The following is a 26005-nucleotide window of genomic DNA, read 5'->3' as shown; positions in this document are numbered from 1 at the left end:
AGGCTGTCGATCCCCTATTAGATGGTCAGGTAGAAGCAGCAATTGCCTTTAGGTAGTACTTAACTTTGATTTTTTTTTTTTTTTGAGACAAGGTTTCTCAGTGTAACTTTGGAGCCTCTCCTGGAACTCACTCTGTAGACCAGGCTGGCTTTGAACTCACAGAGATCCACTTGCCTCTGCCTCTCGTGTGCTGGAATTAAAGGCACATACCACCACCACCTGGCTACTTAACTATGTTATGTGTTTCCTCTTGTCAATTAAATCAAATTTTCTTATTCCAATTCAAATCCTCTATACTTACTGATCTTCCTGCCCCCAATTCTGTCATCACTGAGGGAAGGATGCTACGGTCTCCAGTTGTGATTCTGGATTTAAATGCTTCTTGTTTTGCTAATTTATGCTTTTATACTCTTGGTTATTTTTAGCTCCATATAAATTTAGAGTTATCTTCCTCATGATTTTCTCCATATGTACTATTATCTGCCTCTTAACTCTGAAACTTCTCTTATTTTCAAGGTCCTCCTGACCATTACCTGTTGGGACACCGACGGACTCAGTACCTACAGTGTTCTTTTCTGTCTTCCCTTAGCTGTACATGAGCCTGGCAAGCCTTGGGAGTCCAACACTGTATTCCCGTTACTTCCCTAAGACCACCCCTCACTGCAGACTCTGCTTGGATGCCCACTCAATCAGAATGTCAAGCTTTAGACACTAATAATTAAGCTTTTGATTTTTCAAAACAAACAAACAAACAAACAACAACAAAAGACCCCTGCTCCACTTGCAGCAGGTTGAATGTTCCAACTTGTCTTAGACAGATTTTGATGGCATTCTTGACTGTGTTTCAGATCCTGTATTCAAGCTTAGAAAGACTTCTTGGTACGCCATGTATACAAACCTAATTGTTAACACTTCTCAGTCATTGTGATCACCAGAAGGAACAAATCCAGGGGTTCCAGGTATGTTTTCTAGTCTTCATCTTCGAATTATAATTTCTCAGATCAGGGGTCCCTGTAGATTGCAAGTCTGGAGCATCAACTGTTGCCCACTGAAGAGCCTTCACTCTGCTGCTAATGAGTCGGCTACGCTGGCCTGCTCACCATTTCTCCTCATTGTTTTAGAGCTTTTCGGCTTCTGTGCCCTCTGAGATCTTTCGGTTATTTTTTCCTTTCTTTAGGCAAGCCCTCGTTTGAACAGCTCTGCTACAGACATAGGCGCTCTGTTCTCAAACTCCTACCCCCTCCTTTGGGATCTTCCTTTTTCTCTCAAGTGTAGAAGAGGCGCAAGTGCAGGGACCTATTCTTTATGTTCCAAGATCTGTCCGTGGAATAAGATGGAAGCATTAAAATTGATCAGGGACAATTTAAACTGGGCTGCTAGTTTAAGGACATTTCCCCAAAGCCGGCAATACAAAACTGAAGACCAGTTTTTGCTGTGGGATGGTCTGTATGTCAAATTGCTCTGATTGGTCAATAAATAAATAAAACACTGATTGGTCAGTGGCCAGGCAGGAAGTAGGTGGGACAAGGAGAGAGGAGAATTCTGGGAAGCGGAAGGCTGAGGAAGAGAAACACTGCCAGCCGCCGCCGTGACCAGCAGCATGTGAAGACACCAGTAAGCCACAAGCCATGTGGCAAGGTATAGATTTATGGAAATGGATTAATTTAAGCTATAAGAACAGTTAGCAAGAAGCCTGCCCATGGTCATACAGTTTGTATGCAATATAAGTCTCTATGTTTACTTGGTTGGGTCTGAGCGGCTGTGGGACTGGCGGGTGACAAAGATTTGTCCTGACTGTGGGCAAGGCAGGAAAACTCTAGCTACAAGTTTTTTTTTCTTAGTTTTGCCTTCCTACTTGAGTTTGGAATATGTATGTAAATCAGATTAATTTTAGATAGTCAATGAAACAAACTTTCATATTCCAAAGAATACTATCCTGTTACCTAATGTAGTTGCTGGTAGATTAAAGATGATTGCAAACTCTTTAACTGTCTTTGTATTAACCTTCTATTTGCCCTTACCTGGAACCTGAACTGAATTGTGAGGCTTGGAGGGAACAGAATATGAAAATGTTGCTACTTGAGTTCTGGACACAGATTTTAAGAGCACCATTAGCTTCTGAATTGGTTCTGTAGAGTCCTGTAAGGTCCTGTTAAAGAGCTCTCAGCATTCAGTGGCAGCACATGAGTCTAACTAACCTTTAGACAATGCCACATTGTTGCCTACAAAGTTCAAAATCACTCAGAAAGTCTCATAATGTTTTAAGTAAGTTTATATACATTTCTATCAGCAGGGTCAAAGTAAGTAAGTCTTGTTCAGTGTTGTTTGAGACATAACTACACTACTATTCCCATTTTTGCCCTGTTCTTCTACACACACACACACACACACACACACACACACACACACACATACACACACACACACACTTCCTGACTATGATTTGCTATGGGATGTCTTTCTGTATGCTGTGAATATGTGTTGCTCTGATTGGTTAATAAATAAAGCTGTATTGGCTAAGGCAGCTTAGAGGCAGGCAGGAAATACATGCAGATAGACAGGAAGAGAAAGGCAGAGTCTGGAAGGAGACACCAGCCAGTTGCCCAAGGAGCAAGATGCCAGCAGACCGTTAAAGCCACGGAACATGTGGCAAAATATAGATTATAGAAATGGGTTAAGTTATAAGAGCTAGTTTATGAGAAGCCTGCCATAGGCCATGCAATTGGTAATTAATACCACCCTCTGAATGATTATTTTATAAGCGACTGAGGGACCATGGAGCCAGGCTGGACTGGGGAAACCTTCATACTACATTTGGCTTCCCAAGATGGGGCAAGAGTTTCCACCTAAAACCTGAGAGAAAGCTTAAAAAAAAAAATCTAAAACGGAGCTATAAACAGCTTCCTAGTTTTGTCTCTCAGGCAAGCTGTGAGCTACAGTATGGAAAGTTCACAGCAGTGTGTGGGCTTGACCTGCATCATGGCAGATTCCCATCACGGTACACAGAGGTGTCTCCAAGCCACGAAGTATGCTGAGTGCTGGTTTCTGGGCGACATGCTGCTGTCATAGAAGCATAGACCCACTGCCTCCCAGAGTCGGCAGACAGCATGGCTCCCAGAACTGGTGGTGAATCATCTCCACCATGTTGAAAAGCTGAGATGGACAGAGTCAGCCAAGGCTGCTGCTTCATTACTAACCACTGCAGTTTAAAGCAATAGATTCACAATAAGGCAGATTCAGATGGAAGAAGACTTTACATGGTCTACAGTGTGCGTAAAAATGTATGTAGGTGCCGGGCGGTGGTGGCACACGCCTTTAATCCCAGCACTCGGGAGGCAGAGCCAGGCGGATCTCTGTGAGTTCGAGGCCGGCCTGGGCTACCAAGTTAGCTCCAGGAAAGGCGCAAAACTATGCAGAGAAACCCTGTCTCGAAAAAACAAAAACAAACAAACAAAAACAAACAAACAAAAAAAAAACGTATGTAGGCTTGAAAGAGAGAATAAAATGAATATAGACAGTTGTATAAAGAAGTAGTTTTGAAAAATAAAGTCTTTAAAGAAGCAGTAAAGGTAATATAAAAATAAGCCACATAAAGATGGGAATCAAACAGAGAGGGTGGATTATATTGTCTTTGGGATTTTTAACTGCAGAGAGACATGTGATTGTAAAAGCTACTAAGTTAAACCAATATGTATATTTTAAAGGTTTCTTGACTTCAAAATTTGTGTCTAAGGATACATTACTTTGCAAAAGAGGTTCTGCTTTTGTTTCTACAGAAGATGAGAATCTGTTGATTACTTCTAGGCTAATATAGTTTGATCAGCCAAGACCCCCTGAGAAGTCTCCAGATGATCCAACATCCAAACAGCTTCAAAGCAACTGGCTGAGACAATGCAGCCTCACAGACTACTCCAGTCAGGACTTGACCATAATTCTTAATTTTCTCAGAATCCCCATAAGATTACCAGTGCCCTCTATCAGCAGAAAGTAGTATGAGAAGCTATGCCCAAATTCCCAAAATATTATTTATGAATGTTTATTTTTATTTAAAGCATGTTGATTATAAATGCAATCTCTTTCTAAAGAAAAGGGGATATTATAGATATGATAGGATAAAGAGTAACAACTTGTTTAAAGTGTTTTACATTGCTATGGATTTTAGTTTATTGATACAAATTAAAAGTTAAATTAGTTATACTGTATATATATTTCTACTCTTGTTTAAGGTATGTTTGTGCACCTCACTTGAAATTGAATGTATAATTAAGAAATACAGATTAATAATTAGTCATCTATGATAATCAAACTTACAGTCATGTTAGTTAAGTTTTCTAGATAGATAGGTAATCTTCAAACACTTCAAAGACCTACAGAATATAGCATTTAAAATGTTTTAAGAACTTAGACTTTTCTGGAAAATGAGAAATGTTTGCTCCTTGAAGCACCAATTCTTTCAAGGAGGAGATGGACATTGAAGAAACTCATTATGGAGTTTGCCTTCTTTGTGGCAGAAATTAGCCACTGGGCAAAAAAGTGCTCTTGCGTCAACTGATTAAGAGTATGTTGTATAAATTAGACATGCAGGACCCATAGGAAGGTGACCACTGGTCTTTGCAAGATGAAATGATCCTTCAGATTCCAGCTTTGCAGAAGAGACTGCCAGACATTCTATAGGTCACAGAGAGAAGTGATTGAGAGACTCTAGGCCTATGGGCTGAAGATGGGTGCCACAATGTTGCAGAGGAACTTTGAATGACTGTCCAGGCAAGCAGCTGTCTCTGTCATTTCCAGAGTTTTGGAAATTGCTTACAATGCATTTCCTGTTTACTTGGGTAATATTCTTTCCTTCTGAGGCCTTTGATGTAGTTGAAAATTAGATAGTTATGATTTTTCCTTGGTTATGATAAAAGATAAATTAGATATGAAACTTGAGACTCACAAATATAGGAAAGATAACTGGGTGGTGGCGGCACACCCCTTTAATTCCAGCACTCAGGAGGCAGAGGCAGGCGGATCTCTATGAGTTTGAGGCCAGCCTGATCTCCAAAGCGAGCTCCAGGAAAGGCACAAAACTACACAGAGAAACCCTGTCTTGAAAAACCAAATATATGATAGATGGAATATTTTCTTTAAATTTGCTATATATAAATAGACTAGATATTTTAACTGTAATTCTTGCTTGATAACTGTTTTGTTATATATAATTCTACCAAATTTTACCAGGTTAAAGTTAAAACCTTCCTTTTTGAATAAAAAAAAAAAAAGGAAGTGCTTTGGGATATCCTTCTATATGTTGTGAATATGAGTTGCTCTGATTGGTTAACAAATAAAGCTGTATTGGACTATGGCTATATATAAATAGACTAGATATTTTAACTGTAATTCTTGCTTGATAACTGTTTTGTTATATATAATTCTACCAAATTTTACCAGGTTAAAGTTAAAACCTTCCTTTTTGAATAAAAAAAAAAGGAAGTGCTTTGGGATATCCTTCTATATGTTGTGAATATGAGTTGCTCTGATTGGTTAACAAATAAAGCTGTATTGGACTATGGCAAGGCAGCTTAGAGGCAGGCAAGAATTACAAGCAGATAGACAGGAAGAGAAAGACAGAGTCTAAAAGGAGTCACCAGCCAGACACAGAGAAAGCAAGATGCCAAGGTAGAACTGAGAAAAGGTAATAAGCCACATGACTAAACATAGATAAAAATTATGGGTTAATTTAAGTGTAAGCACTAGTCAGTAATAAGCCTGAGCTAATAGCCAAGCAGCTGTAATTAATATAGGCTTCTGAGTGATTATTTTAAAAGGCTTCAGGACTGTGGGTGAGAGATTTGTCCTGACCATGGACCAGGTAGGACACAGGAAATCTTGCAACTACAATGATTTTTCCAGGTAACTTAGAAATATGATGTTTGATTTTATAATTCCTTTATAAAATGCTTTTCACTTCTCCATGGCAAATATCTAAGGAATGTACTAGAACAGAAGCCAGTTATTCACGTCTTTATGAAATAGGTGATTGTGACTGAACTGGCTCATTTTAGCTCTTAATCTGGAATGGAAGGAAACCCAGGGAGCTGGGAAAGCATTATTTCCAAGCTTCTATAGGGATATTCCAGAAGACTGCACTTGAGTCAGTAGAGTGTAAGGGGAGAATTGCCTCAATCAGTGTGTGTGGGCTTCATCCAGTTGGCTGGTTTCCTGGCTTGAGCAAGGAAAGGAAAGATAAATGCACACTGTATCTCTCTTCTGGAGCTAGCATAACTTTCTTTTCCTACCCCAATCCCCCATACAGCAAAAGCCCAGGTCCACCAGCCTTTGGACTTGTACCAGTAACTCCTTGGGCTCTCTGATCTTTGACTAAGGACTCTAATTTGGATGATGCTACACCACCATATTTTCTTGTCCTCCCTGCTGCTGATGGCCTACAGTGGACTTCTCAGCTTTCACATTCACATGAACTAACTCCATTGATGAAGCTCATCTCATGTATCTCTGTATCTGTCTATGTCATAAGTTATGTGTCTCTGGAGGATTGTGATTAATGCCATCACTACATGCTTAGTGATATTTTGGTTACTATTTCACGATAACTCAGAATAAATAGCAAAACACAACGAGGGCCATTCTGGGCAATCATGTTATAAAGAATGCTGGGAACCATGGGATAGGATTAGAACTCTGAGCTTTGAAAACCAGACAGAAATTTAGAATTTCTAAATATGGAAAAATGACTCACTGAAATCTGGAGTTTTTTAGTCTCAATTATCTGGAGACTTACATGCATTATGTATTCAATAAATTGTATATTAAATGAACTGTAAAGAAAGGGGATTTCGGCCGGGCGTTGGTGGCGCACGCCTTTAATCCCAGCACTCGGGAGGCAGAGGCAGGCGGATCTCTGTGAGTTCGAGGCCAGCCTGGGCTACCAAGTGAGCTCCAGGAAAGGTGCAAAGCTACACAGAGAAACCCTGTCTCGAAAAAAAAAAAAAAAAAAAAAGAAAGGGGATTTCAGACAGAAAGGACATAGAGTGACTATCACAAATTTAGGCCTGGATTGAAGAACTCTTTCTTTTCATACTGTTATGTTACTGGTCACTGCTGTCCAGTATGGTGGCCCATGCCTACAATATCAGTAGTTGAGTGGCTGAATCAGGAGGGCTATTGGAATTTCACGGTAGCCTGAGTTATACAGTGAGTTCCAGGCCAGGCTAGGCTACAGTGTAAGACATGTTTCAAAACTCCAACCTGAAACCAGAGTCATGGTGTTACATTTAGCAATCTGTTCTGTTACCAAAGCCTGTGCTAAAAATTCCCAGCATGGTTATTGAACTAGCAGGTACCACCTATCCTTCCACCAAGTGCTTCAGGGTAGGCACTGTTTTGGTTCAAGTCTCTCTGTTCCTTACACCTAGCCTAGTGTTAGACACACAGTAGGAGATCCTCTATTGAATCCTCAATGAGAATGTTCAACTCTGCCCTTGTTGCCGGTGGCTGGACAAGGTGGCAGGAGCTGTGGGCTGGTTTGTCTAATCCTTGTCTTTTAGTCTGGTTGGGTTGAATAGCCATAGTTTTTCATTTTAAAGTATCATTTTGGTTAGTATTTCAACACATGCTGTATTTTGGCAATGAATGGTCTTGAAAGTTTAGATCCTTCCAAGTACCAACAGAGACACCACAGGCTCATGGCTGGGTCCCCAGAGACTGAGTCATCCTCAATTGTTTCAACTTTGTTGGGATTCTTGGTGTTGAGGTCCAGAGTGGCAAGGGAGAGAGCAGCTGGTACTGACACCGAGGCGGGACACCCAGGAGTTAAATGGCGCCCCATGCCCCTTAATAAAGTCTGTTAGCCACTGCCACAAATCCGACGTCAACAATTTCTATTTTTCCCAGCAAAGATGTTATTACAGGTCAATCATTTCCATAAGTGAGAGCACATTTCTAGTATATTCTACATTGACAGATGGCTAGAAGACCGCTCTTTCATGATCCCAGGCGGGATAAAAAGGCAATTTACTATCTATGGGACTGTGGGTACACTGGTAATGGAAGAGAATCATCCTTATACAAATAACTCAGTGTTTGAATCTGAACTATCAAATGAATCTGAGCTATAGCCAAATCAATTTGATAAACCATCAGAATATGATTGTACTGGCTCCAGCCTGCAAAGGCAATACATTACATTTTCCCCACAGGAAACTCTTTCCCAAGGAAACAGCAATTGCTTGATTGCTTTAAAAAAAAGAGAGAGAGAGAAAGAAAGCTCAAGTGAGTTAAGAATATCAGGTGAAAACTTAGATGGCTGCTGATGTTCAAGGTCAAGATTTATAAGGGGGATTGGGGCTGCTGTGCCTTTGAAATGTGATGGAGCTTGTTGGCACGCCCCCGGCTTCCCACACTCTTTCCTCTTTGCAATCAAACAGCTTAGACTCGTGTGTGTTCCGGGACTCACTGTTCTTCACGTAGCTAGAAATTTCACCTTCAGGAAAAAGCAGCCAACAGTTTGGGTGAGCTCTCCTAATTCCCTTAGAAGCTTTTGGACTTATCTGCTAGAGATAAAGGAAAAGGCTTTGGGAGAGGAAGACCCACCATAGCCGGGACTGAGCAAGGCCTTTTCGGTTCTCAACACTGGCTGTAGAACAGGGATGTTTAGAGTCATTCTGGGTCTACCTGCATCAGCACTGTTGGGGGACATTGTTAGAGATACCAGTTCTTAAGGTCTGGCCCTGAGATACTGAACCACATCCTTCCCCACTTTTGAGCCAGGGTCTCCTGTGACTCAGGCTGACCTCCAACTTGCTATGCAGCCAGGGATGAACTTGAACTTCTGATCCTTTTGCCTCTATGTCCTCCTTCTATTTCAGCCCTGGTTCAGCAATTACAAATGTGTGGCACCATGCCCGATCTCATGGGGTGCTTTGTACCTGGTAGACAAGCACTCTACTAACTAATCTATTCCCAGAGTCAATGAATCAAACATATTTAGGGTGCAAATTTTCAATCTTTGGTTTGAAAAGCCTCCAGATGGTTGCAGTGCTCAATCATATTTAGAAAGCCCACTGCAGCTCAGTTGAAAACCACTCATAGCTGCCCTAGGCTGACTTACATAGTCTGGCTCCTTCCCAGGGTCAACTACACTCAACGACTACTTATGTAGAGGCATGCTTCCTTGCTGTATTGCAGTAGAGCTTGGAGGACCCATCTTCATTCTAGGGCTCCCCGTGGGATCCACTGACCTGTTAGAGATGCTTTGCCAGTCAGTTACCGACTCAGCCAGATTGGGCTTCCTTCCACCGGATACTCCCCATCTACCCAGAGAGCACTTTGTAGTGACCCTCCTGGATCCAGAAGCCTCTAGCACTCTTGTTTGAGGTGGGAATTGGGTATCTGACCCAAGACACAGCTCAGGCTGTGGCCTGAGCAGCAGCTGCCGGGCTGTGGGCCGTCTGTGCACAATCCTGTATCTACTCCCTTGTTTAAAGCACTGGAGGAAGCTGGTCATCCAAACAAGGAGCCCACTAGGCAGGTTTGATTGAGTTGCTGCACAACACTGCAGAAGTGGGAAATGAGATAGGCTGCCATCTGCCTGAATCCAAGTTATCGGGCAGAGAGGCTTGAAGGGCATTCGGAATAACCTGAATGCCCCAGAGAGGGAGGCTCGAAGTTGAAGTGATAACGTGTCCTTGAAGGGACAGAAGGAAATGAGCAGTTACATGCTGGGGTCTTACACACATATCCTCATGCATGGGCACAAAAAGGTGTGGGGTATGTGGAATATTATTCTTGCTTAATGCCATTTGGGGGGTGCTTTTTGGGACAAGGCCTCACTCTGTAGCTCAGGCAGGCCCCAAACTTACTACGTAGCCAACCTAGGCCAACTACAGCTCATGGTAATCCTCCTGTGCCTGCCTCCAGAGTTCTGGTCACCACACCAGGCTTCCCGACCATTTTGAGTCAATCAAAGTGTTTTTGAGTTCCCTTGAATTTTCTACAAACATTGCTCCCTTTGTCCTGTGCATCTACGTTACAGCAGTAGTGGGGATGGAAAGAGGCCTGTGAGGGCCCTGCGGAGTTGTGTTTGCTGGTGCCTTCTCTCCTGCCTGCGTTCACAGCAGGCATGGACAGGAGACTGGTATTTTGTGATCTCTGTTAAGTTCTGAGGAGACACAGTGTCAGTGCCTGGCCCGGATCCTGCTTATGCAACCTCAGCACGTGGTCATCTGGGCCGTGTTCCCGTATCACTGACCCGGGTTCCCTTTTACTTTAGTTGGACAGCAGTTGTCGGGGGTCTGGTGACTGATTTTCAGACGTCTCAGTAGATGCATTTATAATGCGCACACATGGAGATGTGAGAAGTCAAGGCTAGTTTATGGTGCAAGCTTTGTTGTCTAAAGTACGACCTTCAGTGGGCCACTTTCCTCCTCTGGTCCTGGATGTCTCAGCTGGATGATGAGCCAGCTGTGGGTCACATCCAATGCTACATTTGCAGCTGTGTGCAGTAGGTTATGGTTCTACAGATCTGACAGGTTGCATATTGAAAGCATATCCCACCACTGACATGCTCTGCCAAGAATAGCCAGCAGTCCGCATGTAAGAACAACCAAGGCATTCAGGACCATTAGCTAAGTGAAGTGGACAAACCTCTCCCCATCCACAGAGCATCAGAAGTTCTTTGTCAGAGTCCACTTGTGTTCCCAGAACTCTCAGAACAGAAAACATTAAACGTGATGGCTTCTGAATACTCCATGTGCTTGAGCTCTTCGGCCACATTCCACTGTGTCCCGCATTGCACCTCAACCCAAATACCATCATCTGATATATTAAGCTATATGATTATTACCTGACTTCCCTTCCATGAAAATAGAATGTCCTTGGGATGAAGAACTCTGGTGTCCTGTAGTACACCAGGGTGGTGCTGTTAAATACCACCAGCGAAAGATATTCATCCATGCATACACACGCATATGGACATATCTGTGGATATATGCCTTTAAATCTCGGACAGTAATAAGAAATAGATACCACAGGTTTTTCTGCTTTTTAGATGAGGCGGCTGAGACTTACAGAGGGAAAGGAAAACCTAGTTTTCACCAGGGCTGTCCGCTCTGACACCTCTGCTTCAGCAAGGCCATGCTTCCTGTGTTTGCTCAGGTTGCCTGTCGCCACTCAGGCACTTTGGATTAATGCTGGAACTTCCTCGGGAGGATTGATCTATCTTAACACATACTTTCTTGTCTTCAAAGGGGAGAGCCTCTTTCATAATGACAGCATACCCCTTGGCGGATGGTAAGGAGGAAGGTAAATGACTATGCGTGGGAGCCGCAGTGACCGGCAAATAAGAGGACAGGTGTGTGACTACCCAATGTCTGCATAGAACTTAGACGCGGGGCGCGGCAGGGGGTCACCTTAGGTGTGGTAGAGGTATGTTTATTTGTTCATCAGCCTTCCCGCACCTCTTTTCTTCTTTTTAAGTGGCTTTCTTCCTGAGGAATATTCTTTAGTTAATTCAATGGATCTTGCGTAGAGTCCAGGAAAGCACGTTAAAAAATACCCTTGGTAATTGTGATACAGAGTCCCCATGCGCTCCCCGCCCACACAGGTAATGGGGGTCACAGGGGGAAGTTACTGTTGGCTGAGGTCTTTAGAAAGACTTGGACTGGAGGCAGGACTTAGAAGATCCTCAGTGACGGGGGCATGGATAAGAAGAGAAAAGGGCAGAGCCACTTTTGGTGCAGGTTAGGGGTGGGGAAGTGCTGGTGGGCAAGACGTTCCAATGCAGCAAGTGAGGTACTGATGCATCCCACTGGATCTGGAAAGAGGATCCAAAAATAATGTGTACATACATCTCACTGCACTGGAGACGTGTAGATACATATCCTGGGTCCTTAGCATAAGGTAGGAGAATCAAGCTTTCCATGTCACAGGAGAGATAAGGAGTGGAGTGACTGGTGTGTGTTGTGAGTCAGACAGTTTGTTTTGAAATCCCTTCTATAAAAGTTGCATTACTGTTGAGTGAGTTGGTTGACTCCTCTAGGTAATCCAGTTTTTCTCTCTTCAAAATGGCAATAACAGCTCTTACCCCAGAGGGTTTTGTAAGGATTGAGAGCACATTTTAACCTCTTAGAACACTGGCACTTGGGACATGCTCATTACATGTTATTATTGTTGCCACTTTATTTAAAGTCATACTGGAGATAACCCTAAATTGTCCCCACACATCTTTGCAGGTATCTTAGATCAAAATTGACCTTGTTTGCCTCCCCTTCTTTAAGCTGGACTAAGCTGATTTCTAATTTATATAAACTGAGCTCTTCTGCATGGAAACAGACGAAGTTACTCACAAAATGACTGGCCCAGAGGCTCCCCGGAAAACATCATTAGGCAATTCTTCCAAATTATTGTTATCGCTTAGATTCCTGGGGATGGAGTTGGAGACAGAATAAGAAAAAGAAAGCCACATAAATATCCCTGTTGTAAGAGCCATTTCCCTCTAAATGGCCTGGAAGAGCAGCCAGGGCTACTTACAGCTCATCTAGCTGGGTTCCGTTGAATGCACAGTTGTGTATTTCTTGAATCCCATTCTTATTCAGCCATCTGAAATAAAAGCCCATTAAAAACTTAATAATGTCAGATGCAGACAATACAGGGGGTTTGTAATTGGAAACACTGGAGCAAGGTCAGACAGCATGGTGGTTAGTGCCATAAATAAGATGCAACCCTTAGGCCCAGGAATGGGAGGGAAGGGAGACCGGGCCTGGTTTACTGCTCTGGAACCTTTAGTAAGCTCTGAAATTTGTATTATGTCTGCACATTATCTATTCACAGGAATAACTGAGATTCACAGAGAAGAATGAATAAATGGAATTTAGTTGTTTTTTTTTAAAGGCACACTCTCTGGATATTATACTTAAAAGAACTTTGCACACTCTGTCCAGGTATAGAGAAAATTCTATAGGAAGATCAAAGCTCTCCCCTGCCTTGAAGGACGGAAGTCTTAATTAATGAGCAAATATTTCTTAGACAGAGAAAGAACATTTTACGTCACCTTTCTCTAAGGCTTTATGTTTTTCACCCATGCTCACCCACAGCGGCAGGCCTGACTGTCATCAAAAAAATGATCTAATTAAGTTGTCAGACAACCTGAACATCTCCAGTGACCCGTGGGGCCCTGGTTATTGGAGGTTTGTGGAGGTGGCTCCGGGTTAAGGAAGAAAAGAAGAGAAATTAATTATAGCAACTGTGGGCTGTGGCAGTTTGAGCGAGTGTGTGTGTGTGTGTGTGTGTGTGTGTGTGTGTGTGTTTTCATGTGTGTGTGTGTGTGCGCGCGTGTGCGTGTGTGTTTTCATGTGTGTGTATGTGTGCACGCACGCGTGCGTGTGTGCGTGTGTGCGTGCGTGTGGCTGTGGCTAAGCTTTGGGGGAAGTGGGATTGGTGTACATAGTTGTGCTCACTGTACTAAGATGCTGAGAAGCAGGTTTGCTTGGACAGGGGTGTCTCAGGTCACCTTGGGCCATTGGCTCTGCCTTGCTCTCCTCTTGAGCGGACTTTCAAACAAAAACAACTCCCCAAGGTCAGGAGTGGCCCAGCGTTGAGCCTCTGGCCACCTGCCCTTGTTTACTTACACCTTCTTTCCCTGTTGGGTTTGGTGGGTTTACTTAGAGCATTGTCCTGAGAGCTGACCCAGAGAAACTACTTGGGGACTCCAGAAATTTCTTGGGCTGTGATGAGCACTAGAAGATGTTTAAAAAAAAAAAAAATCACAGACTAACAACTGTGTGTCTTTTTCTTGCCTCTTCCTGAAATCCAATGAGCTAAAAAACCTAGAGAGAAGAAAAGTAAATCTTTTCGACCATCAGCCAACAGGTAGCTTCTTGTGACAAAGGTGCATTCCACCTTGCTCCCCAACCCCCATTCTCTACCTTCACTACCCCAGAATGTCTCTACCAGAAACATTTAGATTGCAGATACATCAGCCTGTCCAGGGTGGTGACAGTCACTGAGGCAGCAGCCTCTACCCTGTGGGATGTTTACGCCTGGGGTTTTAACACCAACCACAAGTGTCAACAAACTTTCTCTACTTTATGGACCAAGAGGCAAGGTTAAAGATGTCATTTGCTTTAAAATGTTGCCACAAATGTTAATGAACAAATACAAAATACAGTAATTAAATAAAATTGTTTTTTTCTTTTTAAATATATGTCAATTATAAATGCCAGTCTTAGCTTCAAGTTGGATTTGGCCTGTATACTTTAGTTGACTGATCCTGCCTCTTTGCCCAAGACTCTGAAGGCCTGCATAGGCTCTACCTACTTGTCTGTAGATTAGATAATTAATCTTTCCTGCACAAATTGCCCTATGAAAAAGTAATGACATAATGAAGTAATATATAGACTACAATAATTATGGTATTCAAAGAAGTATATTGTCTTTATCGTTTTCTTGATTAGAAGGTCACAACATGAAGGAGAATATGGGTATTTTTATGTAAGTGGTATATCATCACACAAAATCAAATTATGTCAAAACCCCTTTCCCTTGGCTTCATATTATTAGGCTGTTGGACTCTACTAATATGGAGAAACCAACAACTATAAAGTGTATTCTTAATCTCTTTCTTTGGTTATTTTGTGGTAGATTCAAGGCCTTGGTGATGCTAGACATGTTCTCTACCTCTGGGATAGATCCTCAGCCATTTATAAATATAACAAATATATTTAAATATTCATGTCTTTAAAATTTGAGATAAGTTGCTTCTGCTAGCCTTGATCTCACTCTGCAATCCAGGCACGCTTGAGCTCATAACCTTCCTGTCATAGCCTCCTAAGTAGCTGAGATTATAGGTCTGTATCACTAGGCCTGGTTCCTAGTTTCTTAAGAAGGAGTGCTTGCTTTAAAATCCAGCAATAATGATTGTGTTTGTGATGATGATGAGAATCACAACCATCTGTGAGGTTGTCCTGCTGAAGAAAATCCCTCAGAAAAATCCTGGGTCCTGTGTCATCCCTAGAGTCAAAATGGTATGCTCACTCAGTGGAGACTTCTCTTGTAAGCATGAGGCCTTGTCCATTAAAACTCATGAAGGATGGGAGCCAACTAAGGAAGAGCCACAGAACGCTGGGAACAGTGGCCCCAAACAGAGCCTTATCTCTGGTCTCCTGAAGCAGGCCATTCTTCTGGAAGGCCATCATTAAGTCCTTTCTCCAGGAGCCTCTCTGCTTTTGGTGACAGGTGGATGAGAAAGGTCTCAAAGGCCATAGAAAATGTGTTTTTATTGCTCATTTTTTTTTCAAGTCAGTTGCCAAGGGCCTAGGATTTTGGAAAAAATGAATATGTACATTTGTCTTTAGAATAGGACTTCCGAAGTTTTGAAGATGTGATGAACTAGAGAGCTTTTCAGTGCTCAGCACGAGTTGGTTATATTTTCCCCGAGTGTACTGAATGGCTCTCTTAGGAGAAAACATCTCTGTATTAAAAGTATCCTGACAAAGAACAGCCGGAGACTTACAGCTGTGTTGAGTAGGAATCTTCTGACTCTATTATCTATGGATTAAGGAGCAGGCAACGTAAGAAAATAGATGCTGTCCTCACAAATGTGAATTTATCTCTCAGAGACACGACTGGAAAATGTTGACTCTCAAGAGAAAGGTATCCTCTCTTAAAAGTGTGTTGTTGGGCTCTGGGGAGTCACACAGTGCCCATAAACAAAGTGGTGAAGAATCAGTATCTGTGTAGCTTTTACTGCTTTGGGAGAGACGCACACAGTGAAGTCCGTTTACAAAACAAAATCATGAGAAATCACGGTATAAAGCGAACCCATAGCAATTTATCAAACAGGAAGATGAAACTCTTTTCTCACAGGTGTAATCGCAATCAGTGATTCTCCAGCTGTCACTCAGTGCATCCGAGTGGCAAGGATTCTGTGAACACTTGGGACGTGTTCACAATCGCTCGTTTTCTGACTATCCTGAGGAGAGAGTGGACTGCCATACCAGCTACCAACACAGAGGATTAGAAGGCCACTCATTGATGACTCTGAGTGCATTCAAAAACTTTCCCAGGATTCAGACAGATTAACTCAAGCTCATTAGCAAGTGTGATTATTCCAAGCAAAGAAGACCATCATTGTGAGCTCAGCATGGGCCCGAATGGGAGCTGCTTCCTGTGATTATGAGGAAGAAGCCCTATCTCCAGAGTCCACCTCCTTCCCCATCATTCTTTTTAGGCAACAGAAGCCTTGCCAGGCAGTAATGAGCTTTATTGACACACAAGCTATTCTGTCCTTTGGAGCAGATGCTGCATCACGGGAGACCATCATTCAAAGAGCAATTTTAAATACTTGAATCACACTACAGAATCATGAATTATTAACATGACTCCATGTTGCGATTCTGAGATATAAAAATGAGAGAAAAGCACGGGAGCCATAGAATGATTTAGATGGTGAAATGCCAATGTTATTACACAAGCAGACAAAGGCATGGGGTGTTATAAGAAAACCGGAGATCAATAAGCATACACTCAAGTGCTAGGCCATTGGGTGTCCCCTCTACTTACAGAATCACACTTTCAAAACTCAGCCCCATGAAGGCATTCCTGGCAATGGTGTGGATGTTTATGTTATCTTGAATGTCTCTAAGAAGAAAGAGCAGACAAATTAGATGTTTGTGTGGGCTCCACCTGGGTAACCTTTGCACATTGAGTTTGCTGGCACCAAATGAGCTGCAGCTGCAATAACATTTTGATAGAATTTTGTTCACAGGGCAACAGCTCAAAGTTTGGGCAACAAAAAGCCTGTTTATCTGTCGTGTGTCAGTTCTTCTCGAAGACGAAATTGCACACCCATAGAACCTCTTCTCTTTGGAGGATTCCTCAGAGGGGGTCACTGTGTTGAGGCGCTCTTCAATCCAGTTCTTTTTTAGCTTCCTTTCTAAAGGGGGGTCTCCGCTCAGTAGGCCGGACCCAGGAACTGACCTGTTCCTTACAGACCACCCACTCTATTCATTTTTGTGTCATCTCTTCCTTTCTCATCCTTCTAGTACTTTCTTTGTATGTGTGTGAAGGCCAGAGGACAGCCTCAGTCATTCCTCAGGTCATAGCACCCACCTTTATCTTGAGACACCATCTGCCACTGGCCTAGAACTAGCCTAGTAGTATAGGTCAGCTGTATAGGTCTACCTCCTTAGTGCCGGACAACAGACATGGCGGTGCATGGTTGGCTTCTAAAAAGCAGGGATTTGGGGTGGTCAAGCAAAGGCCCTCATGCTTATAAGTCAATCACTTATATCTGAGTTATCCCTCAGGTCCTTTTCCTTTTTCTTACTTATTGTTTTATTTTCCCATCATTTTTTTTTTCTTGAGCCACATAAAAAATTTCTTACTGACTTTTTCCTTCTCACATTAAAGGACAGAGAATTTTTTTTCTGTTTGTTTTACTTCTCCTACGCTCAGACTGACCTATTAGGTCTGGTGACCATATAACAGCAGAAGTGCTAACAACTGGAAACAACACAAGAGGTCTGGAGGACTCTCATTGTCCTCCATCCTCAGCTCCTTACACCCTCCTGCCCATTGCCTTTGGGACCTATCTGCTCAGATTCTTTTTTTTTTTTTTTTTTTTCACTTATAAACTGTATGGCCGTGGCAGGCTTCTTGCTAACTGTTCTTTTATCTTAAATTAACCCATTTTTATAAATCTATAGCTTGCCACGTGGCTGGTGGCTTACCGGCGTCTCTACATGCTCTTCTCCTGGCGGTGGCTGCAGTCTCTCTCTCCGCCTTCCGCTTCCCAGAATTCTCCTCTCTCCTTGTCCCACCTACCTCCTGCCTGGTCATTGGCCATCAGTGTTTTATTTATATAGAACAATATCCACAGCAATCGGGGTTTAAGCAGCCATTACATGGCCAAATTTACTGGTATGTGAGGATATTTAATGCATTTCTCAGAGGAGGAGTGGGACCAAGAGCCTGCTCAGATTCTTACAAGTTGACTATTGGAAATAAAGTCTCTTCCTTCCTTCCTTCCTTCCTTCCTTCCTTCCTTCCTTCCTTCCTTCCTTCCTTCCTTCCTTCCTTCCTTCCTCCCTCCCTCCCTCCCTCCCTCCCTCCCTCCCTCCCTTCCCTTTGTCCCTTCCCCTTCCCCCTCATCTCTTTCTGTGCTGGCAATAAACCCTGATACTCATGCCTACTAGACAAATACTCTACCATGAGCTCTGTCTTAGCTCCACACACTGCCTTTTCTCCTCTTTTAAACTACAGGTTTCATAGAAAAAGGGAAAATAGTTGTTACTAATCTTTAGTACGACTCTCTCAGGCAGGGAAATATAGGGACTCTAGAAGTGAGGGGAAATGATGGAGGAATATGGGGAGTTGTGGGGATCTCACTGTATGATTTGGTTCTAAGGCTGTTAACTCCATACAGATGGGACTTTGCCAGCCCAGAGCTGTTTACCTTCCTCCCTCTGGTCACCCAGAGCCAGGTGTTTGGAGAAGGCACTATGAGATGGATGTTAGGGATCCAGAAGGCCACAACAAGTCCAAGGCCAGGGACCAACCAACCGTTTACTCAAACTCGGGAAAGTGAACCAAGGCAATCTTTTTTCTCTTTGTAAGTTTGTTATCTCAGGCACTGGTTAGATGGAGGGCTGATTGACATCCTGTCAATCAAAACTTACAATAGAACCTTTTGAAGAGACTGAATCTTATGAACCACTGGCAAGTGCTTAATGCCTGTGTTGGATATTAACCTAGAGAGAGAAAGAGAGAGAGACAAAGCAAGAGTGAGGGGACGTAAAACTGTAATGTAAACATTTGTCAGAGCCCGGACCTTCCAAATGTAAAATACCAATGGTAGACTGTCAGAAAAACCTGTTAGAGTACGCCAATATGTCTAAATTATACTTTTATTATCTGCTTTATGTTTTAAGAATCTAACCAGGAACTAGTCAGTGTCGATTCCTTGGAGCAAAGAACTTTACAATGTTTTTTGTTTTTTTTTTTTACAAGGTGGAGATATCCTACTGTCATTCACATACTGTTTTATTTTTGAACACTGATAAATTAGCACTATTCAGACGTAACTTACAATGAGATAACCAAATTACCCCAGTTTCCAGCCTTGGTATACTTGATGAAGAACTAGCATTTCCCCTTTCAAAGAAGTTTTGTTGGGGTTACGGTGTGAGAGTTCCACATTCTTTGACTGCAGGGTACACAAGTAAGCTAAGAAGAGTCAATTCAACTCCCTCTTGGAAAGTGGTTGTTGTTGATTGGAGACAAGTTTTCTGCTCTCACCAGTAGAGAGATGGTTCTAAAAAAAAAATCCCTCCATCTGATGACAGCAGACCTACCCTGGATCCTTCCCAGTGTTCAGCTTTCATGGGAATCAAAGCCTGAGAGTCTGAGATGAAATCTGTCCATGGCTGATGGAATGGATGCAGTAAATTCAGAGCATCCAAGGCAGGAAGCAGGAAGCAAGGGAGAAAGCCAGTCAGTGCCGGGATGAGTGAATGGTGTTGGCCACTGCTACCGGTGCCGGTTCCTTAATCTCAAGGACCTGATTTAGGAGATCTCCTGAACCTGCATCAGAATTATTGCTCTGATGGAAGAGTGTGCAGTGAGGGAAGGGATTCGTATCTCCTGATGGTCAAAGGCAGTAGCATGTTACTAATACCCTACTTCTAGCTGAGGTATTTGTGAATACCCAGTGAGTTTTGGATGGGTATATCTTACCATAGTGTTGATGATCCTCCAGAGTAGAAAGTGAGTCAGAGGATGCTGGGTGAGGTGGTGGTGTCCAGCTACACCTTCATTAAGCTGGGTGACATTTTGGAGGAAGTGATTGCTATGAGTTGTCTAGTTGCTCAAAGCCTTGCCAGTACAGCTCTGCTTCCACATCTTTTTCTGTGTGTTTCTCGGCTAAATGACAGCCTGTCTTTGTTGCTTGCATCCTGAAGAATCCTTATCAATATCCACATCATTGTGAAGGACCAAAGCTCTACACTAGATTTTGATGTTTTGTTCCCTGCATCTATATTTGAGTCAGTACATCCTGTCTATAGATTTGCAATGATTCTCAGAGGCTGTGTTCCTGCTTGGCTCCTAATGTTTCATGGAGAACTCATTTTTGATAAGCTTTTCTTTTGAATACTTCCATCAAAATCAGAATGACCTCTTGCCTTTTACTGGACCAAAGGGGTTATTCAAATAATCGGTTGGAGGATTTGTTATGACATTAATTTTCCTTTAAAAATTAAAAGCTGAATATGATGGCACAGGCCTGGAATCTCAGTCCTTAGAAAGCTCATGCAGGAAAATTGCAATTTGTGGCCAATCAGGGTTACATAGGTGAGACCCTGTCTTAAAATAAATAAGCAGAGGTATGGATATTTTGGTGTTGAGGTCAATGAGTGAAAATAAGTGCATAGAGACATGTGGTCGCCACCACATCCCGGATACAGTGCAATGCCATTGCCCTGGTTCCTTCCCCTGTGTCTTCACCTTGCATTTAACCTCTTCCTAACCTCCAGATCCCAACCACCAGTCACCAGTTTTCTGTGGCTATGATTTTGTCTTTTCTACAAGATCACATTTTCCAAAATAGAATCAGACAGTGGATAACTTTTGAGACTGGCTGGCTTTTCACTCAGTGTGGTGTGTTTGAAACCCTCCCATGGTGTGTGTTTTCGTAGTTCCTTGCTTTTTGTTGCTAAATAAGGGTTTCTTTGTATGAATGCTTCTCAATTTGCTTATTTATTCCCCAGTTGAAATTTCAGGGTTTTTTTTTTTTTTTTTTTTTGATGTGAAAAAAAAAATGTGGTTAAATGCATTAATGTTCCTATGTTCATAAAGTGTATCACATACATATAAAAGGTGCTTTAAATGCAAGTAAATGGCTGATGTCTGTTGGGTAAGGGAGAGGAGAGAAGAGAAGGAGAGAGAGAGAGCGAGCTAGAGTGTGAAAGAGTGAGAGAGCGAGAGCTAGAGAATGAGAGAAAGAGAGAGAATATAGGCTTCTTTTTTTTTCTTGGGTAAATGCCTTGGAGTATGATTTCTGGGTCAGATGGCAAGCATATGTTTAAACAGGAAGCAGTTTAGCTTTTTTTTAAACAAGCGGACCATTTTGTAGTCAACCAGCAATGTGTGAGAGTGCCAGTTGCTCTACATACTTTGGTTATTCAAAAGCTATACATATTATTTCATACTAAAGTATTACATATACTTATTATGAGACTCATGAAAAATATAGAGAGACATTTACAGGAGAAAATAAAAGTCACCCCATGGCCCAATGTCAGCCTCTGTTAGTATTTGAAATCAGAAGTGTCCGTCAAAATAGCTTTCACCATTGCTCTCCAGTAACCCCTGAGAGTCTACTCAGTGCTGCCAGGAGTACTGGAGTAACTTTAAGACCCACGACTCAACACAGTCCTCTTTCATCAGATCCAAACTTCTCTATTTTTAGATCTCTTCCCAAATGTTCTTCCAGTATTCTCCAAAGGAGACATCAGAGCACCCACCACATTTAAGATTTTCTGACAATCTTCCTCTGTGTCTAGGTCTGGAATGCACTGTGTGCTCATAAATACCGGGATAGTTGCTTGATGTTTGTGAAACATTGCTTGTTTCTGTCACCAGGACTAGATCAAAACTCTAGTTTGGCTCATTTGCTTGTCAGGTACCTGCTGTTTGGGGGTGATCAGTCCTAAGCAGAGGCAGGGAGGCCTGGAGGCCAGTAGTCATGACAACCTGCGTGTCAGCTCTGGCAGGAAGGACACACGAGTCAGTTTATCTCTCCAGGCCAGGGAATTGTGGGTTGCGATCAGCAAGGTAGACATTCTCCCAAACCCTTCTTTGCCACTTCACCTCCTCTTAGCTCAACTTTTACTCTAGCTGTTGCCATGGCAATAGGCTGCTGTTAGATTTAACATGGCAGATGCTTGCCTCAGCTGTACTGAGTGGCTTTCATTTTCTGTCCTGGAATTCTATGCTGCTTTTAAGGTTGGCGTTTATAGAAACCTGATAAGACATTCTGAGGCCTTGACAAGTCCAGAAACGCTTGGGAGTTAACACTGAAGTGGACAATTCCTGGTTGGTGTGGAGCTCTCCTCTTCTGCTTCATGTATGAACAATTCTACATATATTTTACACTGTATCTTAGAGGGCTGCAGCCTGACTGAGCCCCATCTGTCTGGCACTACACTACAGCATATAGGTTTGGGGCTGAGCGTGCATTCTTTCCCCTCATCCCTTTAGAGTACTTGGCCTTGACCTTAGGGCATCATGCATACAGCTGTCCTACCACTTAGTAATACCCTGAACAATTTTTCACTTTCTATTATGAGGCAGTGTTTCTCTAAGTTGCCCAGGCTGACTTTGAACTCATGCTGTAGTCCAGAAAGGCCTTGAAACTGCCATCCTCCTGCCTGAGCCCTCTGAAGTAGCTGGAATTCTAGACCCACACCACCAAGCCTGGCTGTGATAATACATTCTTGATTTAATGTTTCCCTTTTCTCCATTTCTTTCGTTTTTTGCCATCCACATCCTTTCTCTGAGTTTGTATCCATATATAAACCACTCACATGTAAGTCCTTGCTCAGTCATTTTTGGAGACCCTAGGTTAAGGCAGACACCAACTTACAATGAAGTTCACATTCCTCATAGATTCACAGGTAGTTGACTCTGTCCCCTGACTTTATGTCTGTCTTTAAGTGCAGTCCAGTCATGTTTCTCTTCCTTCTTTCTCAGCAAAACTTTCAGAGAGGATTATTTGCAATACCATTTTTGTTGTCTCTTATCTCTCATCTATATGGTCCAATCTGCTGCAATCTGATTATTCAACCTCCGTATCTTCACCTAAAACTACTATTGTGTCCCAAATTCACCCATCTACCAACTACCCAAACTAACAAACATTCAAGTTTATGTTTTGTGAGAACTTTCCAGATCATCCAGTGCTCTGGGCCAGTCTCTCTCTTCCATTTCGGTTCTGTCACACTTGTTAGTTTCCCCCTTTCTCTAATACTCCTTTGGATTGGATTGTTTTCCTTCTTTTCTTGGTCAGTTTTTGGAACCTTTGTCTTCTTCTATACTTCCAGCTAAGTAGCTTTTGCTTCCTGTGGTTTCTGACTGCGATTATGGTGAGTTCTGAGTTCATACCTGCAACCTGATCTATCTAGTCTGCCAGAAGTGAGATTTTACTTCCCACAGCCTCCTGAAGGATCCATTGTCATAGCTGAAGTTTTTCCCTCACAGTCACCTCTGTCAACCACGTCCTCTGTGGTTTGTTTCTAAGAAGTACATTGGTGTCTGTCAATCATTCATTGAAAAACTGATAAAAATTGGCGGCTTATTCCTCATCCTCCAATAGCCAGGCCATCTCAAAGCCTTCTTAGATCCTTATCTTGATTCTATGTAATTTTGTCTACATCCATTGATACATTCTAAAACAAGCTACTCCCACTTCCTGGCATTATTAAATAATAATTATTAAACAAGCTACACCGCCGCCCAGCTGTACCTTTTCTTTTTAGCTGTTCATCAAAATTCCAAAGCAGGGAGTAGAGAGAGAGCTCAATGGCTAAGACCACTTACTGCTCCAGAAGAGGACCTGGGTTTTATTCTCAGCACCACATAGTGTTGTAGAATATTATTTTAAGGCGGGTTACTTTTGTTTATGTTGCATTTGTTTAACTCTGTGAACCTGTGTTACTGTGCCTGTCTAAAACACCTGATGGTCTAATAAAGAACTGAACAGCCAAGAGCAAGGCAGGGGAAAGGATAGGTGTGGCTGGCAGGCAGAAAGAATATATAGAAGGAGAAATGTGGGAGGAGAAGAAAGAAGTAACCAGAGAAGGAGGAGGACTCCAGGGGCCAGCCACCCAGCTACAGAGCCAGCCAGAGAGTAAGAATAAGATTTACAGAAGTAAGAGAACAGGAAAGGACCAGAAGCAAAAGGTAGACAGGCTAAGTTTTAAGTTAAGGAAAGCTGGCAAGAAACAAGCCAAGTCAAGGCCCAGCGTTCAAAAGTAAGAATAAGCCTCCTTGTGTGATTTATGTGGGAGCTGGGAGGCGGGTCCCACAAAAGAACATAAACAAATAACAACATTGCTGCTCACAATAATCTATGACTCCACTTTCTGGTAACTTGATACCTTCTTCTGGCTGCTGCAGGCACAAGGCATATATATGGTACATACACATAAATGCAGGTAAGATACTCATACAAATGAAGTGAAAATAAATTAAAAAAATTCCAAAGCATATATTATTCAACCACATTGTGAATGTTATAAAGGCAGAATCTGTGTTTGCCCAGAAAACTTAACATTTCCACCACACTGGATGGAACGCAGACTGTGCTTGATGCTTGTCAGCTTTTTTGTTTTGTTTTGTTTTGTTTTGAGATGGGGTTTTGCTGTCCTGGAACTCACTGTATAGACCAGGCTGGCCTTGAACTCACAGAGATCCGCTTGCCTCTGCTTCCTGAGTGCTGGCATTAAAGGCATTTGCCACCACCAAACTTTTAAGGAGGTATGTGCTATGTGCTGTCAGTAAGGTGGGCACATGAGAAAATTATGTCCCACCTGTAACCAAAGCACACAGATTTGACGTGGTATTAGCATCTGCAAATGGTTATGAGTTTTGTGTAGTTGAAGAAATGAGAAATCATGCTTTTCCAAGGAGGATGACACAAGAGCAAAACATTTAGCTAATACCAACAGAATGAGCTCCCATACCCATGTTATGGAATACGTACAGACATCCGCAGCAGTACACTGAAATCTTTGGTCTTTATAGAAAAGAAAATACACAGTGAAAGTGGCTGAAATTATTCCAGTAGTGCTGGGTTTAAGACACTTAAAAAGATCTAGTGACCATCTAGCTGGATGGATTATTGCTTATAACTCTGTAGCTGAGATTCTCTATAACCCCAAGATAAGGCAGGAAATGGAGTTCTGATGAACACTTAGTTTTCAATTCATTTTCCCCCTTCTGATCAATAAATTCACGTCTGATGGAGTCTGGAAGTGGGTAATCAGCTAGGAGCCCTGTGTCTCAATGGGTTTGCTTTGGTCAAATGATTGTTTGCTGCAAAATTATTTTGATTCACTCAACTGTGGTTTATCTTCTGGAACAGTTAAAGGCCTAAGGGTAAAATGTCAGCAAATTTAAGCTCTGCAAATGGGTCTGCAAAGGAAAGTAACCAGCTTGGAGCTCTCCCTCCCTCCGTCGCCAGCTCCACACCCTGAGCTGGCGTTTGTGCCTTCGTATCCTGATTGCCCTTCATCTGTAGGTTACAATAATAAAATTGTCCCTCCTTTCAGGATAAACCTAGTGGGGTCCTTCCACTTGGTGGGAATCATCGCCACCTCTACTGCCACAGGAGAATATACTTGCCTTTCACGCACAGACCACCCTGTGACTCTGAAGCCCCTGGTATCATTGACACTTTCATTAATCTCCAATAGCACCCATGGGTTCCTCTTTCTTTGTCCCCCCTTTAAGTTAACGGGGTCTGTTACTTACACCTGTATAAGTATCATCCCCCTAATAAAGCATCATCCTGCCCCAGAGTGTAAGCCAGAGACAATGTCTTGGTTTCAGAGAGTTGGAAGGTGAAACAGATTAAGATGAACACAGGTGAAACATTCAAGGAATGGACTAGTGCTACACTGTATGCTCTTGATCACTAATGTCTTAAACGTTCAAAAGACTGCAGAAAGCAAAGGGAGCTAGAATGGCCAGTTAGGACAACATCTAGAAAGAACGACCAACCAGATGTCTATAGAGGGAAGAACCTTCATCTGAGCTAAGTGTGGTAGTATGTAGAGTTGGGTCACGGGGTGAATATGGGAGGGTGGGAAGCAGAGAGGGTAGAAAAGGGAAGGGGGAGGCTGTATCTCAAGAACTGTTGACAGCGCAAAGAGAAGTGTAGGGTGGACTGGAAATATAGGAAGCCCCTTCAGAATACTGAAAGGAGAAGTCTTGAGGCTTCTCTGAG

At 42.6% G+C, this 26005-nt stretch overlaps 1 protein-coding gene across 1 annotated transcript in view; it reads right to left on the bottom strand.

Moving 5' to 3' along the window:
• Fshr (follicle stimulating hormone receptor) overlaps positions 1–26005 on the bottom strand; it is a 179618-nt gene that overhangs the window by 10619 nt on the left and 142994 nt on the right. Inside the window, exons 5-8 of the mRNA XM_037197963.1 lie at positions 18678–18749; positions 16561–16638; positions 12532–12600; positions 12348–12422 (exon numbers count right to left, since the gene is read on the bottom strand). Of these exons, the coding sequence (XP_037053858.1) occupies positions 12348–12422; positions 12532–12600; positions 16561–16638; positions 18678–18749 (294 nt within the window). The remainder of the gene's footprint in view (positions 1–12347; positions 12423–12531; positions 12601–16560; positions 16639–18677; positions 18750–26005) is intronic.

Source organism: Peromyscus leucopus, chromosome 22, assembly GCF_004664715.2.
Source record: "Peromyscus leucopus breed LL Stock chromosome 22, UCI_PerLeu_2.1, whole genome shotgun sequence".
Taxonomy (NCBI): Eukaryota; Metazoa; Chordata; class Mammalia; order Rodentia; family Cricetidae; genus Peromyscus; species Peromyscus leucopus.
This window is presented reverse-complemented; position numbering and strand designations above follow the sequence as displayed.